Below are 23,590 nucleotides of genomic sequence, written 5' to 3' on the forward strand. Positions count from 1 at the left end.
CATTTTTTCCAATGGCGTTAAGAAGCTTGTCGGGGAGTGGACATGCAGTGAAGGATATGTCTTCAGGCACGTGTAGCTTGTAGCAAGCGTCAATTTTCTTGTTTAGGTGTTGCCCGGAATAAGGTTTTTCCCAGACCTTGCAGGCTTCGGCCAGGACATCCTTTTGAAGGAACAGGCCAGTGCGCTTCTGTGTTGACAGAGTAAAAGCTCCAGAAATTACACACCTTGTGGAGCCGGTGGCTCAGGTATTGGGATGTCTAGCAACACCATCACATCCACAACCCGGTCGTGAACGGCTCCGGCGGGTCATCGCTGTCCTGGTCCGCTCGATATTCATCCAGTGCGGCGGGAACAGAATCATGATCTGCCGCATGTGGCACCTCAGGCCCGAGGGCAGGGTTGACTGCGCAACGAGAGTCTTTAGCACAGCTTAAAGTGGAGGCAGTGGAGGAGGGGCCCCACTGGAAGTTGTGGCACTACCGGGACCTGCAGAAGGATTTACGTATCAGGGGGCGGTTCAGGTGGCTTAGGATACATTTCCTTGAATAAATCCTTAAAGTATGCCTTCACTGGATCAGAGTGCATAAGCGTCTGAAATTTGCCAAAAAACGCATCCTCAGAAGAAGGCCTAGGCGCTTGAGTGGGTAGAAGATGCTCTGAAGGCGCATACCCCCAGGATCGCAAAGAGGGTGCTTGCCAGGATGGTCCTCCACCAAATGTATCCACGTAAACCAAGGGAGCGGACATAGGAGGGAGTGAGACCATGTGCGGCAGTGGAGACTGAGCATGCCAATCCATAGGTGGGCAGAACAGTTTCTTATTATCCCCAAAACGTTGAAAAGGCTGCTCAGACCTGAAAACAGGCCCCTCTCGGTACCAGTTGTTGTGAACTTTAGTGTGACAGAGGTAGACAAAATGACTGCCGTGGACTGCAGGGGTTGGACTGCCATTTTGTTAACGCCTGAGGTGAACTGCGTCACAGGTGTCAGTGAGGTCGTTGTCACCACAGAGGAATCAGGTGACTTCTGTTCCATTTTATCCTTGTGACAAGGAACCTCGGCAGAGCTGGTGCTAGCTGGAGTGCTTCTGCCACCCTTTAGAGACTGCTAATGAATTAGCCGCCAGTGAGGGAACCTCGGCGGAGCCGGTACTTGAACACTTAAGGTGTTTAACTGGCTTCTTTGCCCCCTCAGCAGGATTGGTTCGACCACAGGCCTGAGTGTGGGAAGGCTTAGGGTCACTCCCTGAAGCCAAAGCCCTCGAAGGGGACCCTTCAATCTTGCTGGTCTTAAATATAGCCCCAAGATGGGGATCCTCGGGGTAACCCCAGTACGTTTAGTCACCTTCACAGGTACCTCGAGACGAGGCTCGGTACACTTAGTTCCAGATGTGGAAAATTCGGGAATGACCCCGGTTACAAAAGCCCCAGAAGTAGTGGGCTTAACTTTAGCCACCAAAGGGGTACCTCTGATGAAGATCCGGTCCAGGCAGCCCCTTTACAGGGAACCTCAGAGGAAACTCTGGAGTGCCATTTAGATCTCTTTTGGGACACCTCAGTGAGATACCTGGTACCAGTGCCACTTGGGCCCCTCCCAGACCCTGAAGACTACAGGAAGGAGTCCCCTGGCCGGGGTGCCCTAAAAAGGAATGAATTTACTGGCGGCTTCCTTTTTTCTTCAATGAACTTCTGTAAATGTGGAGGAGGAATCCGCTAGAACGCCTCCTCCCACCCGACAAGCCGATGCTAGCGTGCCCGGATGGAGAGGGAGTCGCAATAAAAGCACATCTCCTGCCGGTGTTCCGGGCCCAAGCACTCCAGGCAGAAAAAACCAGGGGATCCGGCCTCATGAAACGACATTTGCACAAATAACAGGACACGAATCCCAGACACTCCGGCATAGACAGAAGAAAGAAGACCGTGGAACCGGAGCTGGAAAATGAAGGACAAGGTAACAAAAAGAAAAATATTCCCTAAGATGCAAGTGTGTCCGACCCCGACCGCCCGGAGAAAAGGACTGAAGGGCGATGCGCGGAGCGCAGCTCAAGAAGGCAGGGCTGCATGTGCAGTGGCCCTGTGTCAAAATAAAAAAAGAAAATAAATGCAGAACTAGCTCGGGTAAGGCAATTAAGCCTAATTATTTAAAGTAGCACTACAAGTGAACATGGACAAGATCATCAGAAGGCAATCCCCAGACTGTGTTCCCACGATACCTACATCAACATCTCGTCATACATGTTTTGCTCCACTGGGTTTAATCTAGTGTGCAAGATATGCAATGAACTCAAAGAGAGTTTCGTTCTTTCTCAATTAGAACAATGCCAAGCTCTTTGAAGTCTGTTGATTCCAGACATCAGCTGCATACAACAAATACAATTGAGTAGTAAGATTCCCCCAACAGTGCTAGTTTGGAAGGAACCTTATCAATATGCCTTAATAAAATTTTGAAATTTCAGGTGGTTCTAATACTGGTGCTGGTGTAGCAGTTTCAAGCGTGTGATTAAATACATTAATTATTGCAAAGCTATTCCATTTGGCAAGCATTCACACTATTGAAGATGGATTTTCTTTCTGGGCAAAATAGAGGTCTAGTTTTACTCACTACTACATTCTATCAACATACAATTAAGCTTCTTAACAATCTTACTGGGATTTTTTTCCTTGGTACTAGCATACGCACACTGAGACTCAGTGTTGAGTATTCATATTTAAGTTCTTAATTTGTGGCTTTTGTTTTGTACATGGTATACATTAGAATTAGGTGCACACTTCACCGCTATTTGACAAATACTGTTTCGATTTTTGGGAAAACTACATGCTAAAATCTTTCAGATTTTTGTGTGGAAAAAAAAAACACATTGATACTAGATGGCATCTGCTTTTTCTGCAAAGATTAAACAGCTGATACTGTACATAAATAGATCATTCACAATGGACTACTCTTAATAAAAAAAAATTAATTTTTAAAAACTTCTCAAAAAGGGAAGTCAATCATCCCATCAAAAGACTTGATAGCGATATCCAAAAGAATTGTGCTTACCGTAAAATAACATGAGCAGTTCTCATTGTCACAAGCATTGACTGTAAAAGAAAAAAAAATAATTCCTTTTGAAAAATTCATTAAACATACTCGAATTCTGACATTAAGCTGAACGATATGGAGTAGAGCAATGAAACAAATCGGGGAAACATGCCAACAGTTGGATCAAATTTCTTTAGTAAAAGCATGTGAAGAGTTTACCAATTTAAGCGTAGATGCAGCTGCTTGGAGCATAGGTATGGGGTCATCAAAAAAATGAAGGAAATGTAACCCTCCTTTGAAACATTTGGGGCAACATCCATGACATGGTTTTCAGCAGCCTGTACCATACAGAATAGCAACACAGATGACGTAGACACATTCATTTTACCTTTCCTCTTTGCTGCCTTCGACTACCCTTACCACACTTTCCTGCTCAAATCTCCCAACATCTCTAAATAAGGGAGAGATACCGGGTCCAACCTTTCACCCAAAGTAGAGCCAACGCAGTCAAAATCATACTAATTCAACCAGCTCCCTCTGTTCACTCAAGAGTTTATCCGCTTTACACCTCTCCAACTATATCTCGCCATCCATATCCCCATTGACACCCTAATGTGACCTGGTGACTGTCAAGTTGCCTACAATGCAATTGACACCCAACTGCAGTGGTGGTGGGTACAATAAAGGCGATTCTCTGTATTAGGCCGTATTCCAAATGGGAGAGTGGAAATGCTGCATACCATCAAAGTGTCATTCAATAGTCCGTCAGGTCGTTTCTTAAAAAAGAGGACATAAAACCCAATATAGACTTTACAAATTTTATTTAAAAAAAGGTTCTGTAGGTTATTTGGCATGGTCATCTACTGTCGCATTAATAGTGGCAATAAATATCACAGTGCCAAATACTGTTTGGGGTACAAACCATATCACTGGGCAGCAGTGGAGCACAAGAGGCTGTTGGAGTGGGATAGAAAGGAGGAGAGGGTTATAAGAGGTGGCTGGCATCTATCATCCAACTCCTACACATAGTGCCTCTATTCGCACAGACCACCTCTTACGAACTTGGCTTTTAAGTTCTTGCTAGTAAGTTTCACATGTAAAACTTGATTAATTGTGCTGGAACTTTAAATGCAAGTTCCATCAGGCATTGATTTTCAGAGCAATCAGTTTCTGAACTGTCTCTACTAACTCAGTCTTCGAGTCCCAGCATGAAGTGGAACTGGTTACTCAAATCACAGGTAAACGTGGACCGCGTTCCAACTGGCATTGCTCTCCCTCTTAACAAGTTTTTTCAATATCTGTGATAACTTGTACTAAAATTCTCAGCAGGCTCATCTGTATACAGTTCTTCGACTTAGTATAAGACAGGAGACAAGCATTATATGTTTCTCTTCAATAAAAACTCAAGCAACTCATGATAAAAAAACATTAACAAGACTACATTACCCAGGATAAACTGTAGGAACAATCACCAAGTTCCTTGACAGCGAGTGTCCAATCAGCTGCTCCTTCTGTCCGCAAAACGCTTGGTCCTCCACTTCTCTACTCCTTCATTGTGAATGCCGCAGATAAGTGCAATTTTAACTCCTTCCTCATGTGTGGCTGAATCTAGCCATTTGGGAATTTGCTGTATTTTCTTAGTAAAAATAGTAAAAGCCATCTCAGTGTTCAAAATTAAAATTTGATGAGCAGGAGCTAAAACCAGCTCCTAGTTATCAGGCCTCATGCAGTACTCAGGAGCTACCGCAGAGGAACCAAGAGCAAGTACCCAGCGCACAGCAAATTTAACTTACACAATGAGATGCACACATTAACTTTTTGTCCATTTTGTACGATTCATTCATTTAAAAGTGCACTAGGTGTGCCCAAATTCTTTTTTATAAGTATTCTAAAATACTCAAGGTTGTCACAAGGTTGTCACATATGCATGTTTGTATGGCACCAATTAGCCTGAGGAGCCAAAAGTAGCTCCCGGTAGCTGTTTTTAAGGTAATCAGGCTCTCCTAGACTAAAAGCAGGAGCTAAATAGCTCCCAGCTCCCCTCAATTTCGAACCCTTCATCTATTTAGTGAAAACAAATCACAAGCATAGCCAGTTTCAAGGCGCTAATACAGAAAGACCACACAACAACATCAACAAATCTACTAACTTCCATCCACTGACAAAGTTAACTAATTTGTCAAATCAAATCAAAGCATGGCACTCAATGCAAATAAATGCTGCCTTAATATATGTGTAAGTGAACAATTCATAATACCAATGTATTCTAAAGACGGCATACCAGTCCCTCAAGGATTTTCCACCCAAATGGGATATGTGGAATTTGCCGACAGATAACACAATAAATGTGCAAGATCTAAACACGCGTTTGGGCACATAACCTTCTACAAGGTTACACAAATATTTGGGAGCAGTCCGATAAACTTTTTAAATTTAATTGATTTATACAAACCTTTAAAAAATATAACAAACAAAATATCCACCACTTCTCATGTTAGACATCCATTCATCAATTTTGTCAAAAGTCTCACAAAACTTTACAAGTTAGCCTCAATTTACACTGCACTATTTGACCATCAATAATGTTTCAATCTCATTCAAGAGAAGAGTCATTGGAAATATTAACTTCATGTCAACACCATCGAACATTTTCTGCCATCATTTGTCTGCACTTAGAGATGGCGGTTTTAAAAGCAAAGGACACAAATGTATTGTTCTAACTGGCCGCAATTTGCGACAGAACAACAAGTGTTTCAGAGTCTCAATTTCCATTGCACAAAATCTACATAATGGATCCAAGTTTGAATTGTTGGACCATGTTCGAAGTCGCTCTTTAGTTTGAAAGGCGTTCATGCGGAAAAGCATATACAGTCTCCTTGAATTTTGGTCAGGAAAGCACTCCACATAACATTGGAGTTTGTTGAAGCCCATGGCATCGCCAGGGGCATCTTTCATGAGTTTATTTGAGCTTCTCAACTCTCCAGTCTGAGCACAGTCTGCTTGCCAGATTTTTTTTTGTTGCCAGATTTGGATTTTCATTTAGCGTTACTAGCTTGATGTCAAAATCTTCAAGGAGACCTTTGCAACTTCTAATCCACAGTGACACAACGTTTTTGTTACTGCCCGAAGTGGCACTGTGCAAAATTTTAATTGTGGGATTTTCTCCACAGCCCTTGTTTTTCGAAAAAGTGACAGCAGGTTCCAGCAAATCCTTGCATGCATTGAAATCAGCGATAGTTCATACTGTATACATGCTGTCGAAGTGCCCTTTGGCAGTTCCAACACTTTCGTCCAAAAGATGTTTTTCAAGTGTTGACCACAGCTCATATGGACATCTGAATGCATTTTCTGCTCCATAAGAACCGGAATTACTTTGTTGATAGAAGTTAAAAACCGGTTTCAACAAAAACGTTCTGAATTTCTTGTTCAAAACAAACAATTGGCATGCAAGTTGCCTGCACTTACTTTTGGTGGCTGTAATCCATGGGCCGTCATAAATACTTGCACTTATTTGCATTCCGAGATATCTAGTGCTTGTTGATATTTTCAAGGTTTCCTGCCCCAAAGACCATGTAACCTTATTACGTGTGGTGTGCCTCACTGTTTTGAGGTTATGGAGTAACAAGATTTCACATTTTTTAATGTTAATGTGCAGATGATTTGTTTTTACGTAGGATTCTACTGTATCTACTTTTCTCTGTAAGCCTATTGGAGTAACATCCAACAGGATCAAATCATCAGCATACAAGAACCAACTAAGATGTGACCTGTGGATTCTTGGAGGGAACGATTGCACAGCGTCTAAGGCTACTCCAATATCAGAGAGAAAGAGGCTGAATATCAACGCGGCCAATGGGCAGCCTTGTTTTACTCCCCTATAAGTTTTGATCTCTGCAGAGAGAGTGCCAGTTTGATCTAAACGGATCCTGATGGTTGTGTCCGTATGTAACTCTCCGATTGCCACCAACAAACTAGCTGGACAACCCCAGGACCTCAATTTGTGCCATAGTATATCACGGATAATGCTGTCAAACGCATAGGAAAAGTCAGTGAATGCGAGATAGACCTTTGTGTTGGTTCTCAGAGCCTCCATCTTAATCCAATTTAACAGAAGGAGGTTTAACGCACATCCAACGTTCTTTACAAATCCCGCTTGTCCACGTGATTGGTTTTTGTCATCTGGTCGACCAGCTTGCGCTGTAGCAAAGTTGCATAGATCTTTCCCAAAACGTCTAATAAAGCTACTGGGCGGTAATGTTTGGGGCAGGCTCTATTTACTTTTTTAAAGATTGGAACAATTACCGCACTTTTCCAAGATTTGGGCATACAGCATTGACAATTGATCCTTTCAAATAATGATAAACCGACCTCGGCCAGGATTTCAGGGTATTGTTTTATAGTATAGTTTGTTAGCCCATCAGGACCAGGGGTTCTGGATCCTTTTGCTTTGTTGATCAAACTCAATGTCATCTTTGAGAAGGTTAGCTCCCAGCGCATTAATCCGGCTGAGGGCGATGTACAAGAGGATTCAATTTACTGTATAGCTCAGTAAAATGTGAAATCCACTCAGCCTCAGTCACCAAGCTGCTTTGTAGTGCCGTTTGCGGTGCATGTGTATTATTGATTAGCCGCCAAAATTCACCAGACTTTATTTCGTAAGCTGTCAAGCATTGATTCAGCATTTTTTTGATTGTGCAAGCTTGTACATTTAGACCTGATGTATAACGGATTTTCCGGCGCATCAATCGCTTCCTTTTTAGTATTTTAAGATCGAAGCTCTGTCTATAGACAAAGTCTGGATGTCTTGAGCCAGCTTTTTTTTTTTGCCTTAAACCGAGTTAAGAGATGACAATACTCAACAGTTGGGCTCTCCATGCAAAACTGGTTTGAAATCTGAGAAACTGCTTGTTCATTCAATCTTAGTCTTACTCTGTTCAATTCCACTGAAACTTTGTGGGGTTCCATATAGTAGTTTCCAAGACATCGCGAACCATCAGTTCTATTCGTAGCATGTCGTGGTCACAGTTGGCCATTTGACCCACCTTCATGTTTTTCACTCTAGTACGGACATCGTTCGAGACAAATAAGTAATCTATCGTTGATTTACGCTCTAATCGTCTCCATGTCGCTGCAGCTGGTATGTCGCCAAAGTGTTTCCGATTAGCATATGCAACTTTTTTAAATCCATCTCTGAACACCATTCTTTAGCCAGTTTGGTCGCTAGGCCTAGAGTATTATTAACACACTCAATATTTAGATCTCCACACACAATTAAGCGAGTACGCTTAGAAGCTTCCTGTAAGGAATTCAAAATTGTGGTTACTTGATCTAAGAAAATCTGCTTGCCCATATACACTTTGATTACAGTACAGGTTGACAATCGTCAATTGATCCGTGAAGGTGCTGAAAACGCCAGGCTTTCCTACAGAGGTCACTTGAATAAATGGAGAGTGGTTTTTAGTTTCAATGATACGAAAACCGTATTTTCTGCCGATTAAGGTTACTAAACCAGCCATTGGGCGACCTTTTTTCTTTCTTTAAGGCCGGATTAAATAAAAAAGTTTGTAATAGACAACAATCAGCAGTTGACATAACCATGTTTCCTGCAGGCACACTATCGCCAAACCATCTAACCAATTGGAATTTAAACAAATGCACGAATCCCTTTGTATTCCAGGATCCAACCTGGATCAGATAGGGCGTGTTGTCCGTCTGGTGTTACTTTCCATCTAATTGATTTGTGGAGTTCGTACCTTCTACTGTTATTCTAATTTGATCCTTGGAGATATCCTTAGGATTTGGTTGCTCAGGGGCAAACTAAACTTCACTCTTGCTGGAGTCCTTCATTTCACTCACTCCAAGATTTTTCATTTGTTGTCCCTTCAAATCGTGAGATGGCGTCTGATCAAACTGGATGGAGGCTTTTGAAACTGACATGGTTCCCCAGTTACTCTTTCGTCATGTGCAAGGCCGACTTACACGCTTGACCAGGGTTTAGCGTTGCCGTAAGCACTTTAGAGGTGGAGTCCAATTGTTTATACAGGTCAAAGTCCAGAGACAGAAGCACAGCACTTGCCACCAAAATAGTGTTTACAATGATGTTCGACACAAAGTGTAACAGAACTTTGTCGTTGTTCCATTCTTCATCAGGAAACTCAACTATCTTCACATCGTCAGATCCAATAGCTCGTAGACTTGGGACATAGTGAAGTAGTTTCATCACTCTGTCACGATTCAGAATGAGGTCATCGCTGTTGTCCACACGTTCTATCATAAGCTTATGAGTAGGGCACTTGTTAATCTTTGTGGGGCCATGCTCGTTGTTTGTATTGTTATATCGGTTGTTTGTGTCATTCTTCCAACATTTTTTTTTAATGGACAGTTTCCGGTCATCAACCAACGTTCCTGCGACCCTGTCCTGATAGATGTTGCGTTTGCCATCTTCAGAGTGAGGGCTAGGACCTACCGGCCTGCAGTTTGTGCCAGTGTCCTTTTCTTGCTGCATTTGCAATCTGCATCTCAGCATCTATCTTATCATGTAGCGTAAAGAATATCGGACTCAGAGGTCCCATTTCTTACAGCGATACGACGCATACTGATGGTACAATGGTACACAGTCTTCCATGGTAAGGGGGAACCAAGACACTCACAGTTTCCCCTAGACTTTTGTTCGCTAACTCACCCGCCTCCCAATTGATTTTGCTCTGCTACTGCATCACTTTCACAAATTGGTTTAACAGTAGACTGCGACTCATCAACCACAACATCTTCGTACTTTGACATGTTTAATAGGTCAGCCGAAATGTCATCAATACCCCCAGGCTCGCTCACCCGATCCTTCTTTGGTTCTAAATCAGTTTTTTGCGTTTTCAAGGCATTTAATGACCTTGACTGGGTGCATTCATTGTTATTTGTCATTACATGCAAAGTTTATGTTGCGCAGGAATTTTCTCGCGCAATTGCCCAGTTAAGTCTTCTTCCCAATTTGATTTTTGGGTTTCTTAAGTGTGATCCGAGGTGGGAGAATTTCGCTTCCGAGCCCTTCATAGAGGCGTGCACAACTCCGTTAAAAATTGGAAAGACCCAGGGAGCGTTACACGTTGGGCCTTCATGAATGGTTACGTCAGTCATATTAACGCCAAGACCAGAATTTTGAACACCTGAGGACATTGGAACTTGGACATTAAGTTGGGCCAAGTTGGCCATGCTTCGAGACTGTTGAAAGGCCGTATTAAATGAGATTTCAACAATGTCATTCGTTGACGAGTTACATGACAGGCCAGGGTCAGTTAAGTCGTCCAAGGGAACTTTCGTGCTACTTTTTTCTGGTTCCATGTTAATCCCAGGAGTGGTTTCTGATAGCCCATTCTGATCTTCGTGATGGTTAGATCTCAAGTCGTTGTCATTCAAAGAATTGTTTTGGTGTGAGTCGTTTAGGCGGAGCACTGCTAGTCGTGACTCACCAGATGATGTTTTTACTTGAGAGCATTGCGTAGATGCTACTCCCTCATTTTGTTTACAAATACACAATGCCAGTTCGAAGGTGGTTATCTTTCTTGGGTCTGATTTTTCGTTGTTAACTAGAGACAGAGCCTCTTTGGCCACTTAAGCAAACTTTTCCAGAATGTTGTTTCGGGTTTGCTCGGTTAAAGACTTGAGAGAAAAATCAAGCTTCTTAATGCACTCGTTTTGATCACATTTACTCCAGTTGAATGAGTCCTCAAGTTGTTGAAGCTTAGAGTTCATTAATGCGACTAAAGTCGCCAGGTCCTTCATGTTATCGTTAATAGTTTCATACAGTTTAGTAAATGGCACAAGCGAGATTGACGTCGAGTAAATCAGGAAAGATTGTAACTCACTTACAGGTACATAATCACCAACAACTATGTGTGGATTTGTGGAGCTGTTTTCTTTGGTTTTTGCTTAGACACTCTTAAAATTACACTCCTCAGCCCTCTTAACTTTAGGAAACGGACGTTCCATAAATGAGGAATCAGAGGTTGCACTTCCTGAGGACTCTGATTCGCCACTTGCCCCCAGATAGATGATCTTCCTTACTGACCGTGCTCCCACACTCTGCTCACCCATCCTGGCACATGGGTTTTTTTTTTTTCATAACATTTTATTGGGTTTTACAAGTACACACAACATCGACAACATTGCAATTTTCATTGATAGTGCCAACACAGTAATGTAGTTTGCGCCAAGGGATAAGTTTGTCTTGATGGCTGGGACGCTGTTCTTATTTGTCCATGTCCATGCCGTTTCACATTTTCCCATTGCCAGGGACAGGCCCCATGCCCTGGGTTCTCCCTTCCTACTTCTTTAGCTTAATAGAGCGTGCTGCCTTGTAGCCATCTGGTCAGTGGATGTCTTCTAGTGAGAGGCGGGTACCTTACTGCGTAGTCCATAAATGGAGCCCAGTTGTTTAAAGCTTTGTTCAGGAAACCTGACAGGATCGCCGCAACCTTTTCAGCGACGGCTATGTCCCCGCATTTGGACCAACCTGTTAGGGAGAATTCTCTTTTAAGGCTAATTTCCCAAACCTAGTGAGTCCCCCCCAGCAGCTTTGCTGCATTTTGTGGGGTTTGTTTTTTTCTCCTGCTAAGAGTGAGACTATATTCCTCCCACTCTTAGGCATGATTTGAGGTATGTCTTTGACTTTGTATGTGTTTATGGGCTATGGGGTCTTTTAGGGTATCATCTGTTTTTGTATTGTGTTACACAGCACCCTCAGTGTAGTAACACAGGGGTGTCAGTGACCCCCAAACATAGACTCCATACCCTGGGACTGACTACTGTCTCCCAGGGCATGTAAAGTCACCATTGGCTTTATTAGTCCAAATGTGTGAACAGAACCAGTACAAACCATCATATTGTGGAAGTACTGGAGGTGTTAATTAGATTGCCCCTGGGTCTGTTTTCAAGGGGGCACTGTCCAGTCCCCCCTTGTCAAGTTTCTGGCTAGTGGCAGTGGTTATCACTCAAAATATTCCACCGGAATATTTCCTATGGGATTTTCCCATTAATTTTAAACGCACCACTTTTTGGTGCAATGTTAAAGATACTGCCGGTTTATTTAATATTAAATCACTGGTTGGGTCTTTTCGCCAGAACTCGGTTTTAAAATGGCATTTGTGTCTGTCTCTGTAAATCTAACCCAAGTCGAGCCCTTTGTTCCACTATTTTGGCGGGCTTCTCTACAGAATCCCTCCAAATGGTGCCACTCTGTCTGGGGTCCAGAGGATGTGTGGGAGGGGCAATAGGCACCCTGGACTGCGTTGCCTTGGCAACTCAAGTCGCACTCTATTCTGATTGGCCCAGTGGTGAGCCGCCCGGCTCACCACTTAGCATGTGCGAGTGACAGCTAGGCTGTTGAATGGGGGTTTTTCTGCATAAGAGCAGGGCTTTGGGGACTGGAACTTCAGAAGTCGCCGCAGGACCTAAAGAATCTTAAGAGGGGAGAAGCTGAGCCATCTGCAACCACGACATCACCGGTGGAGCCCTGCTGCAACAACCTCACCACTTTCCCGATGACAAGAGAAGATCTTCTGCTGGACGAGTCTTCTTCCTTTGAGCTGGTGGGATCAACCAGTTCACCCCTTTCGCCCTTCCAAAGACGTCTCTTGGTCGAATCGCCCGTGCTAAGCACCCCAGCGGCCGGATAGCCAAGCTTCACCACTTTGACCGCGAATAAAAGGAACGCACCTTTTACCGACGAACTCCACGGCTGGTTTCATCCCTGTGCAGTGCATCGACGCCACGTTTCCTCCTCAACGAGATCCTCTCTTCCCCCTGGTCGAAACAACGAACTGCAACCACTGCCAGGAACAACTGCCACCGCTGGAGCTTCCTCTCTCTTTAAGGTAGTGTTCTGCCTGGCCTCCCTTTCTTCGGTTTGCCCAAGGTGACCCTTAAATCCTTGGCTTTCCAACTGGGTTGGCCCCAGTCCTTCTAACTTTTCTTCTTGAATCACCCCAACCTCTTTTGAAAATTCTGCAAAGACTTTTAGTGCATTTTAAACCGTGTGATCCTGGGCACATTTCGCTTTGCTCCATTTAAAGTGGGCCTGGCCTATGAACCTTGGCTCTACAGTGTATACTGCCTTGATTCCCTTGCTGAGAACTCCTAAAAGTGTTGGGACCTGTTTTATTTCTATGCCCTGCCTTTTTCTCTCCCTTTAACCGAATTATTGGAGTGCCATCTAGGTTACGCGCTCATCTCTGTTTTGCAAATAAGTGGTGTTTTAACTTAGACTTGTCTGATAATTATTAAGGGAGGTGTGTATACTTTTGTTGATTGTGTTTGGACTTGCTTTGCTATATAGTGCTAGTGTATTTCTTAAAGTGTGTGTTAAATAAATAATTATATACTTGTGATACAAAACTCTGGTCAGTGTTTGTTTGCTCTACTGTGTTTTGGGCCCTATTGTGTATACTCTATATACTGCCCTACTCTTCTTCAGAGAAGTCTGACTGCTCAGCCACAGCTACCAGGTAAATCTGGGTGGTACAGACTGCTACCAATTGGGTTTACTGCTTACTCCTGTGGTCTTAATCTTTTTGCAGTGTTCCCTAAGGGAACTGCACAGGATTCTGCCTAACACACCATAGTGCTACCGAGTGGCCGTCTGCGTTTTTCCATGGCCAGGCCATCCCAATTTTTGCTGCCAGAAGGAGGTGTGTGCACAGGCGAGGGATAGGGGCCGAGATCGGGAGCGCCCCTCCCTCGGTTTTGTCCAAGAGGACTATGCCAGGGTCCCAGGGGATGGATAATCCGGTAATTTCCTTGATATGGTTCATTACCCCTTTGCAATATGCCTCTGCTTTCAGGGAGGCCCAGACCATGTGAAATAGGGTGCCGAGGGTGGGGCATCCTCGCCAGCAGGTCACGGGGATGTCCGGGTTGGCCTTGTTTAGGTGGGCTGGAGTGACGTAGTACCTATAGCAAAGTTTGTAGCCCCCACTCCACCTATTTGCGTGATGCACTGGGTCCTTTTATGCAATCTCGTCCAGATTTTCTCCCACTCCTCCACATCTATTTCCGGGCCCAGGTCTTTCTCCCATTCAACCATGTACCTTTTTTTTTAGAGGGGTCTGACCTGTCCAAGAGTCGATAGAGAGCAAAGGTTCTACCTCTCGCCGCAGGGGATGTTAGAGAGAGTTCTAGCACCGTCAGTTCTCTAGTGCTTTTTTCCCTAACTCCTCTGTGGGACAACCAGTGCCGAATTTGGGCATAGTGGAATCTTTCCCGCTCGCCCACTCCGAATTTCACCTTGCATCTCGCGAACGATATGGGGATTCCCTCTTCCAGGAAGTCCCTCGTTTTTAATAGTCCTCCCTATCTCCAAGGTTCGAAACCAAGCGGAGGGTTGCCTGGTGAGAATTCGGGTTGTTCCAAATGGGGGTGAGGGGGCCCAGTGAACCCCGGACGCCCCATTTCCGGGCTACAGCTTTCCAACTGCAGACAGTTGTGTTTGTTGCGGACAGGGGACCACTGTTCACTTGGGGTTTTAGGTTTGGCAGATGTGGGAGCTCCGATGGGGCGACCGGGCACCAGGCCTCCTCTAGCTGGTTCCACATCGGCTGATTCACCGTTTGAACCCAGGTGTATGCGTGTGATAGTTGCGCCGCAAGGCCATACCTAGCTACATCAGGTACTCCCAGCCCTCCCCTGTGTTTTACTATGCATCATGATTCTCCTCCCGATTCGGGGCTCCCCACACCCCACCCAGACGAATTCTTGTATCTTCTTTTGCAGGGAGGCCATAACGGGACCCGGGATATGAGTCGGTAGAGCTGTGCAGTGATACAGCCACCTGGGGATTATATTCATTTTTATGGCTGTAATCCGCCTGAACCACGACATTTCCTGGGCCTTCCATCACTTTAGGTCCCTGTGGAATTCGTTAATTAGCTGCGGGAAGTTGCTGGAGTACAAGCGTGATGGGTCTTCAGTGATTCGTACCCCAAGGTAGTCGATTGACCCTTTCCTCCATGGGATTGGCATTAGGGGGTTAAGGCTGATTCTTTCTTGCTTGGGGAGGTTAATTGCTAGGGCAGAGAATTTATCTATATTAACCATGAACCCGAAGATAGCTCCGAATTCATTAATTTCCTCCCAAAGGGGCCCCAGAGATGCCGCCAGGTCCGTTGCTGTTACTAGGACATAAAGTGACTTTGTATTTGTGGTTTCCCATCATGATCCCCTTTATCCTCAGGTTCTGCCTAATTCTTGCCGCAAAAGGCTCCATGGATAGAGCGAAAATCAGAGGCGAGAGTGGGCAACCCTGCCTAGTGCCCCTAGTTATGTGTATTGCCTCAGACCTGGTGCTGTTGACCCGTAGTTGTGTGGAGGGTGTCTGATAATTGGCCATTACTCAAGTTGTGAAATTGGGGCCGAAGCCGTAGTGCTCTAACATACTCCGAATATACCCCAATTCCACCAGATCGAATGCTTTATGCGCATCCAGGGATATGACTGCAATTCCCACACCCAGCCTATGTGTGCTTTCAATAAGGTCAATCGTACGCCGTATATTGTCGTAGGTCCCCCTCCCTGGGATGAAACCTGTTTGGTCCGGATCTATCAGGCTCGGGAGAGTCGCCCCAGTTTGCGTGCTAGGATCTTTGCAAAGATTTTCCCATCGTTGTTCAGTAATGTGATCAGTCGGTAAGATGCGGCCGACTCGGGGTCTTTCCCAGCTTTATGTAGCAGCACTGTGAACGACTCTGCCATTGATTTAGTGAACGATTTGGATGACAGGAAAGAATTAAACAGGGCTGACATATGCGGTGCTAGTATGGTCGCGTATTTTTGATAAAAGTTTGGGGTTAAACCGTCTGGGCCCGATGCAGTGTTCTTGAGGGATTTAATGGCCTCGATGGTTTTCTCAGTAGTGATGGGGGATTCTAGGGATGCTAATTGGGCATTGATTCGAGGCCGATGGGCTCCAGGAACTCTGGGAGGCCGTCCAGCGATGTGGGCTGCCCTGACATAGCTTTGTGATGTCGCACCAGTTCTCTGATTTTTGTCTGCCTCTGAGAAGTGAACCTTGTCATCAGCTCCCACGAGTTTAAGGATGTTATTCCTACTATGGACCTTTTTCAATTTCTGTGCTAGCACACAGTTCGCTTTATTCCCTTTGATATAATGGAACTGTGTCATATATGCTAGTGATGTGGCTGTCCGATCGGCCCAGTGCATTTCTAGTGCTATTTTGGCTTTCCTCAGGGTCCTCTCGGTTTTCCTAGAACTTCAGGATTTCAGCTCCGCATCCCAGTGCTTTACCTTTTCCTCCAGTTTATCTGCGGCAATGTTCGAGATCCGCCTCTGTCCTGCCCCTGTGCTGATCAGGGATCCTCTAACCACTGCTTTCATAGCATCCCATATAATGTTGATAGGGGAAGCATCGGTCGTGTCCTCCCTGAAGTAGTTGGTTATAGTTTTGCAAATTTCCTGTCTGATGCACTTGTCTAGCAGTAGGGAGTCGTTTAGTTTCCAATGTCTCTGAGCGGGGTGCTTTTGACAAGATATGCTGAGATTTGCGGTTACTGGGGCGTGATCAGAGATCATGCATGTGTGGATCTCGGTTTTATTTCAACACGGGTACAGGACCCCGGAGATTAGTAATAGGTCTATTCTTGAAAACCCTTTGTGTGCACAGGAGTAGTGGGTATAGTCCCTTGATGTTCTGTTGAATAACCTCCAGTCATCGACCGATTCAGTTTCCCTGAGCAGCTTTGCCAGGGATAGTGCTTGTGCGAAGTCTGCATTTGTGGGCGGCAGAGTTTGGTCCACTTGGGGGTTTGGCGAAATATTGAAGTCCCAGCCCATGATCAGGTGCCCCTCCTGAAAGGCTAAGATGATCGGGATTAATTTGGAAATGAACTTGCTTTGGGACGTGTTGGGGCCATAGATTGTGACAATAGTAATAGGCAGTTCCTCGAATAGCCCCTTGAGTAGAAGGAAGCGGCCTCCCGGGTGTCTTCTCACCGTGATCTTTGACAGGGGGACCCTGTCACTCAGCAGTATTGCCATCCCTCTTTTCTTCTCTCCGGACGTGGCGAAATAAGCTTTTTTTATATCTGCTGAATCTGACCGGGTGTTCATCTGCCTGCAATAAGTGGGTTTCCTGGAGTAGGATATCATCTCCGGCTAGTTGTCCCAACCTGTGTTCCACTGATCTGCGCTTCCTTGGGGAATTCAAGCCCTGGACATTCCAGGAAAGGATTACCACTTCATTTGTGTCAGCCATCCCATCAATCTTTGATGTTGGCTATGGTGTGATTTTTGTCCACTGCCGATTCTGGCTCCTTCGAGTGCGGGGCGAAACTACTGTATTGGCGTAGCACAGTCGATGTGACATGTTGTGAAGTCGGCTGAGAGGATGGACCAAGTGTGTCCAGTCTCTCAGTGAGGTGAACTTGTCCCTTCTTATCCCTCTCCCACCCCCGCCCCCCTTCCTGGCTCAGTAGGGAAAACCTCATCCTACTGCCAATGGGAAGCTGGTGGCGCGTGTGCACCAGATATTGGCCAACTGGGCCGTCGAAACCAAATAAGATAAGATTGAGCTAGAACATTTCTCCCGCACTACAACTTTACGGGTAGGCTTCTTTAGCTAAGAATTCGGATTGCCTTCGATCGCTGGTTCTGGGAAGGTCACCGCTCACCTCCCCTGGCCCCCTAATTGGAATTTGTGGATATCGTGGAGCCCACGGAACTTAACTGGCAAACGTTATAACTACTGATCATCCTGGGTTGGAATCTTTCCGGGGAGGACCTCAGAGCCTGCGCCTTCTACTGACTTTTGTCCAGGTTGATTCAGACTGTTTTCTGGGGGCTGCACGGCTTACTCCCTCAGATTCTAATTCTTCCTCTCCCCCGCCGATGCCCATAAATTTGTCCACCTCCTTCGGTGACTGAACTTGCCTCTGAGCCCCCTCCCATGTGAATCTCACGCAAGTCGGGAAGCCCCAGTGATATGGGATCTTTCTTTCACGCAGTCATTCCGTGAATGCTCTCAAAGCTTTTCGTTTTTGGAGAGTAGAGTTCGCCAAGTCCTGGTAGAGAGAAATTGTGGATCCTTGGAAGGTGATTTGGTGCATTTGTCTTGCCCCTCGCATGATTTCCTCCTTGACTTGAAAAAAGTGTACTCTCACCAGAATGTCCGGGGGGAGAGCCGATGCCTACATTCGTGTCGTTCTGTGGACACAGTCAAATTCCAGTGGCGATTTGTCGGGATGGGTAATTATGAATCTGAGCAGGTCCGACATATAGCTCTTTAGATCTGCGTCTGGGATTGAAGATGGAATCCCCCGCAGGCAGATATTATTCCGTCGGGACCGGTTCTCTGCATCCTCCTGCTTTGCTTCCAGGAGGTCGCACCTCACTTCTAGGGCGGAGATTCTGTCCCGGCCTTGCTCGCATTCAAATCTTTGGCCACAGATCTCAGTTTCGATTTCAGCAGCTCAGTGTTCCACGGCTACCACTCTTTTGTCGAGGGAGTTGATCTTTTTCGTGACCTCTTCCTTGCTTTTCTGAATTTCTTTCGTTAGTGCGGATAGCAAGTCTTGGAGTTAGGCTTTTATGACCATCTGTGACGAATTGTGGGAAGCTGAGCTATGGGTAGTGCTGGTGGTTGGGTCCTCTGGCAGGTTCCCTCTCCTGGACCTTTCCGCAGGGGTGCTGCTCATCAAAGCGGCGATGTCTGTTTGTCTAGATGTTTTCCTGCTTTTTGCCATTCACTTCTTCTTGATGCTTTAGCTATGCGGGATGCAAGGTGCCACTGGCGCTTACCCTGAATGAGGTCTGCCGGAGTCTGTGCTGGCACCCCACCTTCTGAGCCTTGGCTCCCCCTGCAGTGGTACAGTGAGCTGAGCTTGGCAAGGGAGTATGCAGGAGCGTGGATTGGCTGACAGTGCTTTTAGCCTTGAGGTTGGAGGGTGTCACCAGTTCTCACGCTTTCGTCTTGTTGCGTGCCGCAGGAGCCCCTCTAGGTGGGGGAGGCTCAGTGACTGAGGAAAGTCTGCTGATGAGAAGACCAGAGTGCGGGCGAAATCACGGATTTGAGGGCTGAGTTCACAGAAAGACTTATGCCATGATGCCCCTTGATGAATAAGGCCTTTACATCTTCCCTTGATGAGTGAAGGGTGGCCGTGGGTGAAGCCCGTGAGAGGAGGGGTCCGGGCCCTCCGCCGTGGTAGTCTGGGTGGAATAGCCGGATTAATATGTGAGGCGGAGGGGGGCAGGGCCCGGGGCTGATGCGGGAGGCAAGCCTGCATTTCGTATATGCCGAGGCAGGGCTCCCCCCACCCCCTGACTCCTCACCTCACGCCGGGTGATGCAAATCCACGGGTTCCAGCCCCTCCAAGCGGGTGCAGGTGTTCGCCCGCAGAACGCAAGCTGCCTAGATCCGTGGGCAGAAGGGCCAGCGGGGCCACGCTGCAGATGATGGTGGGAGACCGCGCTCCAGCCCAGGCCTCCGGAGGCAGTACGACGCTAATGTTGTGGCTCCGAGGCACCAGGCGGTGCAGGCTGGAGAGTTGATGGGGGCTGCGCTGCAGACGGCCACTGCATGCACAGGCTGATGGCTCACTCCCGCTCCGAGGTGCCAAAAGCAAGAATCAGAGCACCGCAGTCCCCCGGTGACCGCCAGGCCGCTGATGAGCCGTGGGAGATCCTGGATAATGACTGGATGGGTCAGCCCCCATGCAGAGCCCTCAGCAGGTTCTGAATGCTGCATTCCACCTTTTAGGGGACACTCGGCGGGGATGCCGGGGGTTGCCGCTTTGTCGCAGGCGGGTGGTCCGCGCACGCCGGCAGGAGAGGAGGAAGAGAGGAGCCCCGGCCAGGCGCCACCGGCCTCCCGCGTGCAGATCACCCACAGCGAGGCCCCAAGATGCCGCACGGCCTCCCGCCGGGCTCCCCAGTGCCACTGATAAGCTTGGGATGGTCCAGGCTGCGCAGTCCGGAACGCTCAGTTCTGCACTTGGGTGGGAGGCAGAAGGGGCCCCAGAGCATCCGAGGCAGTGGGTGCGGGTGCACGAGCCAATTTGGTCCGGCGGCAGAGGCTGCTTTAGCTCGTCTGCACCTCCCCCTCAAGGCTGGCATATGTGGTGTGCAGTGGCGTCTGCCATCTTGTAGCCGCGTGGGTCCCGGCCGGGAATTCGGACCGCATCGCTGAGATATGACCACGGATCAGGTCCAAATTTGAGCGACGTCAGCAGAGGGGGTCCCCCTGCTTGTCTTCAATTTGCAGGTATAAACGGGGTTCGGTTCCGGTGATATTCTGCACAGAGCGCCGCGCAGATCAAGAGCTCCTAAGGAGACATACCAATTGCGGCAGCTCCGAGCCATGCCCCCGCACACGGCTTTTTCTAGAGTTATGCTGTGAGCAAGTGATATCGTGTGATGGATTACTTTCGATCCGCCTCAGTTTGTACTTCACACTCACCCAGATGTCTGGTGTGGCGTTTTCAAGTTGTCAGTTGTTCCTCTTAAGTTTGCAGATTTCACCAGAACCTGTTTCGTCAGGAGTACTTAACTGGTGTTTTAAGTTACGTACTTTATTGATCTGTGTCAGGTTGTGCAGTAATTTATTCACCACCTCTAAGGAGTTACGCCTGTCAACCCTCAGGGGGTCCATTCTTAGCTGATCAGGGGAGATGTTACCACCCAGCTCAGCACCAGAGGGCCAGGTGTTACGTAGAGGATTGCAAAAGTTGCATTCCTCTACTTCAGACACACAAAATACCTCATCATCCGCTTCGGTAGTTATATTAGTTAGTTCTGGGTTCAGATTGCCAATTTTAGACGTTGATGTCTGACAGTCGAGATAAACTTCAAAGGGAGTTTCTTGGCTTCTTGTTGAAGACTTGTACCCGACCATGTCTTTCATAAGAGTGGAAGGGTTTCCCAAACAGCACATGTGCACCACCTCTTTTATTCAACCCTGGTTCCTCTCAGGTACCTGAACCGCTTCCAGTTGGGGCCCACCCTTACTGACTCTCGTAACGCCTTTGTCATGTTTGGCAAGAACGATGTAAATGTGCCACGCAAGGCCGCACAGGGTGGGAAACGGGTCCAAAATGCCCACAATGGCAGCCGGCCATGGAGGCACCTCACCAACTGCCATGGGTGCCCCATTCAGAGGCATAATTGGCCCCATCCGGGCACTGCTGTGCTCTAACATTCTGTCACTCATTCTGGTTACCAGATCAATGTTCCCACTGTCAGCCGTTTGTTCAGAAGGTCGCAGCAAGGACTGAGGCACTATGGTAGCAATGGATGGTGACTCTCCAGCCACCGGCGTAAGGGTTGAATCATCAGGTGCCATTAATGCTGCATACTTAGCAGGCTCACTTCGTACATTAGAAGAACAAGTTACTTTCTTACCTGGTAACGTTCTTTCGATGGGATGGTCCGACGACGTATTCCATATCTATGACAGTAATCACCACAGCTGTGCTGCTTCGGAAAATCTTTCGGCGTCTGCACCCTGCGATGATGACCGTCAATATGCTGTCCTCGAGGACCTCCTCTGACGGCCGACGTCACCAGATGTTATAAGTAGGACGCACGACGCCCGTAGCCTCAGTTGTAGTTTTTTCCCCAGAACGTAAGGCACCAATCATCTGCCAGTATGACCACAGAAAGCCTTGCGGAAACGTAAACTGCAATCGCATAAGAAATTCTGTAGCGGGGTAGGCAGGGAGGGTGCGATATGGAATACGTCCTCGGACCATCCCATCGAAAGAACATTACCAGGTAAGAAAGTAACTTGTTCTTCGAGGGGATTGGGTCCTCCGACGTATTCCATATCTATGACAGACTCCCAAAACAGTACCAACATAAGGAGGAGGGAAAATAATTTAGAATATACAAATTTAGAATGCCCAATCAAATTGCAGAGTAAAGAACCGCCTTGCCAAAGGCCAGATCCTGCACCCGGATAGAATCGAGGGAATAGTGACGTACAAAAGTATGGACCGAAGCCCAGGTGGCTGCATCACAGATGTTACGAATAGGAACACCCCTCTGCAGGGCAGCAGAGGCAGCCATACCCCTGGTAGAATGGGCCCGTAAGCCTACCGGAGGGTCCTTACCCGCCAAGCGGTAACATTCGGAAATTGCCAAGATGATCCATCGAGACAAAGTCTGCTTAGTAACAGCTTGTCCCAAACGCCTTCCAGCGTAACCAATCAAGAGTTGATCGTCCACTCCGACCCGGGACATGCGTGAAATGTAGAAGCTTAAAGCTCTCCTAGGATCCAGCCTATGGAGCCTCTCCTCTTCCTTACCAGGATGTGGAGGAGGCTAAAATGGCAGAAGAATAATCTTATGGCTTAAATGAAATTCCGACACCACCTTAGGAAGAAAGGAAGGACGAACTCTAAGGACAACCCCGTCCTTATGAAACAGTGAAGGGTGGCTTAACTGAAAGTGTCTAACTCACTCACTCTGCTAGCGGAAGTGACTGCAACTAAAAACACAGTTTTAAGTGTTAACAGTCTCAAAGGACAAGAATGCAAAGGCTCAAAGGGAGCACCCATTAGAAACTTGAGAACAAGGTTCAGATCCCAACCGGGCACCTGGAAAGTTGACGGAGGGAACCCATTAGTGAGCCCTTTCAGAAACTGAGAAATTAAAGGGATTTTAAAATGACAACACTCCTCAGACGAGCGCTTAAATATAGACAGCACCGCCAGGTAACCTTTAATGGTACCCCCACTTGCAGGCCCTTGTGGGCCAAAGAAACCAAAAAAGACAGAACGACAGGAATGTCAGATGAAAAAGGATCCACATTCTGAACCCTGCACCAGTCGCAAAACTTTCTCCAACAGCAACGGTACAGGGACTTTGTTGCCGGCGGTGTGGCCGAAAGCAACACCTCCATCACGTCTTCAGGGAGGTCCCAATCCTTATACCTCAACCTTTCAGAAGCCAAGCGTGAAGGTTGAGGGATCTGACCTCTGGATGGAGAACCTGAACCCCTCCCGTGAGAGCAGGTCGTCTCGGTAGGGAAGACGCTGTGGGAGGGCAGATGGACAAGTCCAGAAGGTCCGGGTAGCACGTCCTCCTGGCCCATGCCGGAGAAATGAGGACCATCCAGGAACCGAACCTCCGTAACCTCCGCAGCACTTGCGGAATGACAGGGACTGGAGGAAACGCGGAATGACAGGGACTGGAGGAAACGCGTACAGCAGCGGGAATTACCACTCCACCACGAACGCGTCCCGTAAGGCTCCCCTTTGAGGAAATTCCCGCGACCAGAACCTTTCGCACTTCCGGTTGTCACTGAAGGCAAAGAGATCCACTTGAGGGGTCCCCCAAATGGCGAAGATCTCCAGGAGAATCTCCTGAGCCAGCTCCCACTCGTGAGAGATTGTGCTCTGCCTGCTCAGAGCGTCTACCGTCTCGTTTTAGTCTATGGCCAGATGAACTGCCGAGATCGAAATTTCCTGCAACGCCTCCCTGCATAGAGGAAGTGACCCTGCCCCCCAACCCCCTTTTTGTTGAGGTAGTGCATAGCCACCGTGTTGTCCGTCAGAATCAGGACATTCTTTCCT

The 23,590-nt window shown here is 47.1% G+C and overlaps 1 protein-coding gene across 1 annotated transcript in view; it reads right to left on the minus strand.

The window, feature by feature from the left end:
* Window positions 1-23,590, minus strand: part of AMFR (autocrine motility factor receptor) — a 1,604,297-nt gene that overhangs the window by 1,155,883 nt on the left and 424,824 nt on the right. Inside the window, exon 5 of the mRNA XM_069640231.1 lies at window positions 3,039-3,079. Coding sequence (XP_069496332.1) covers window positions 3,039-3,079 — 41 coding nt within the window. The remainder of the gene's footprint in view (window positions 1-3,038; window positions 3,080-23,590) is intronic.

This window comes from Ambystoma mexicanum, chromosome 1q (genome assembly GCF_040938575.1).
Source record: "Ambystoma mexicanum isolate Mex_15411 chromosome 1q, UKY_AmexF1_1, whole genome shotgun sequence".
NCBI lineage: Eukaryota > Metazoa > Chordata > Amphibia > Caudata > Ambystomatidae > Ambystoma > Ambystoma mexicanum.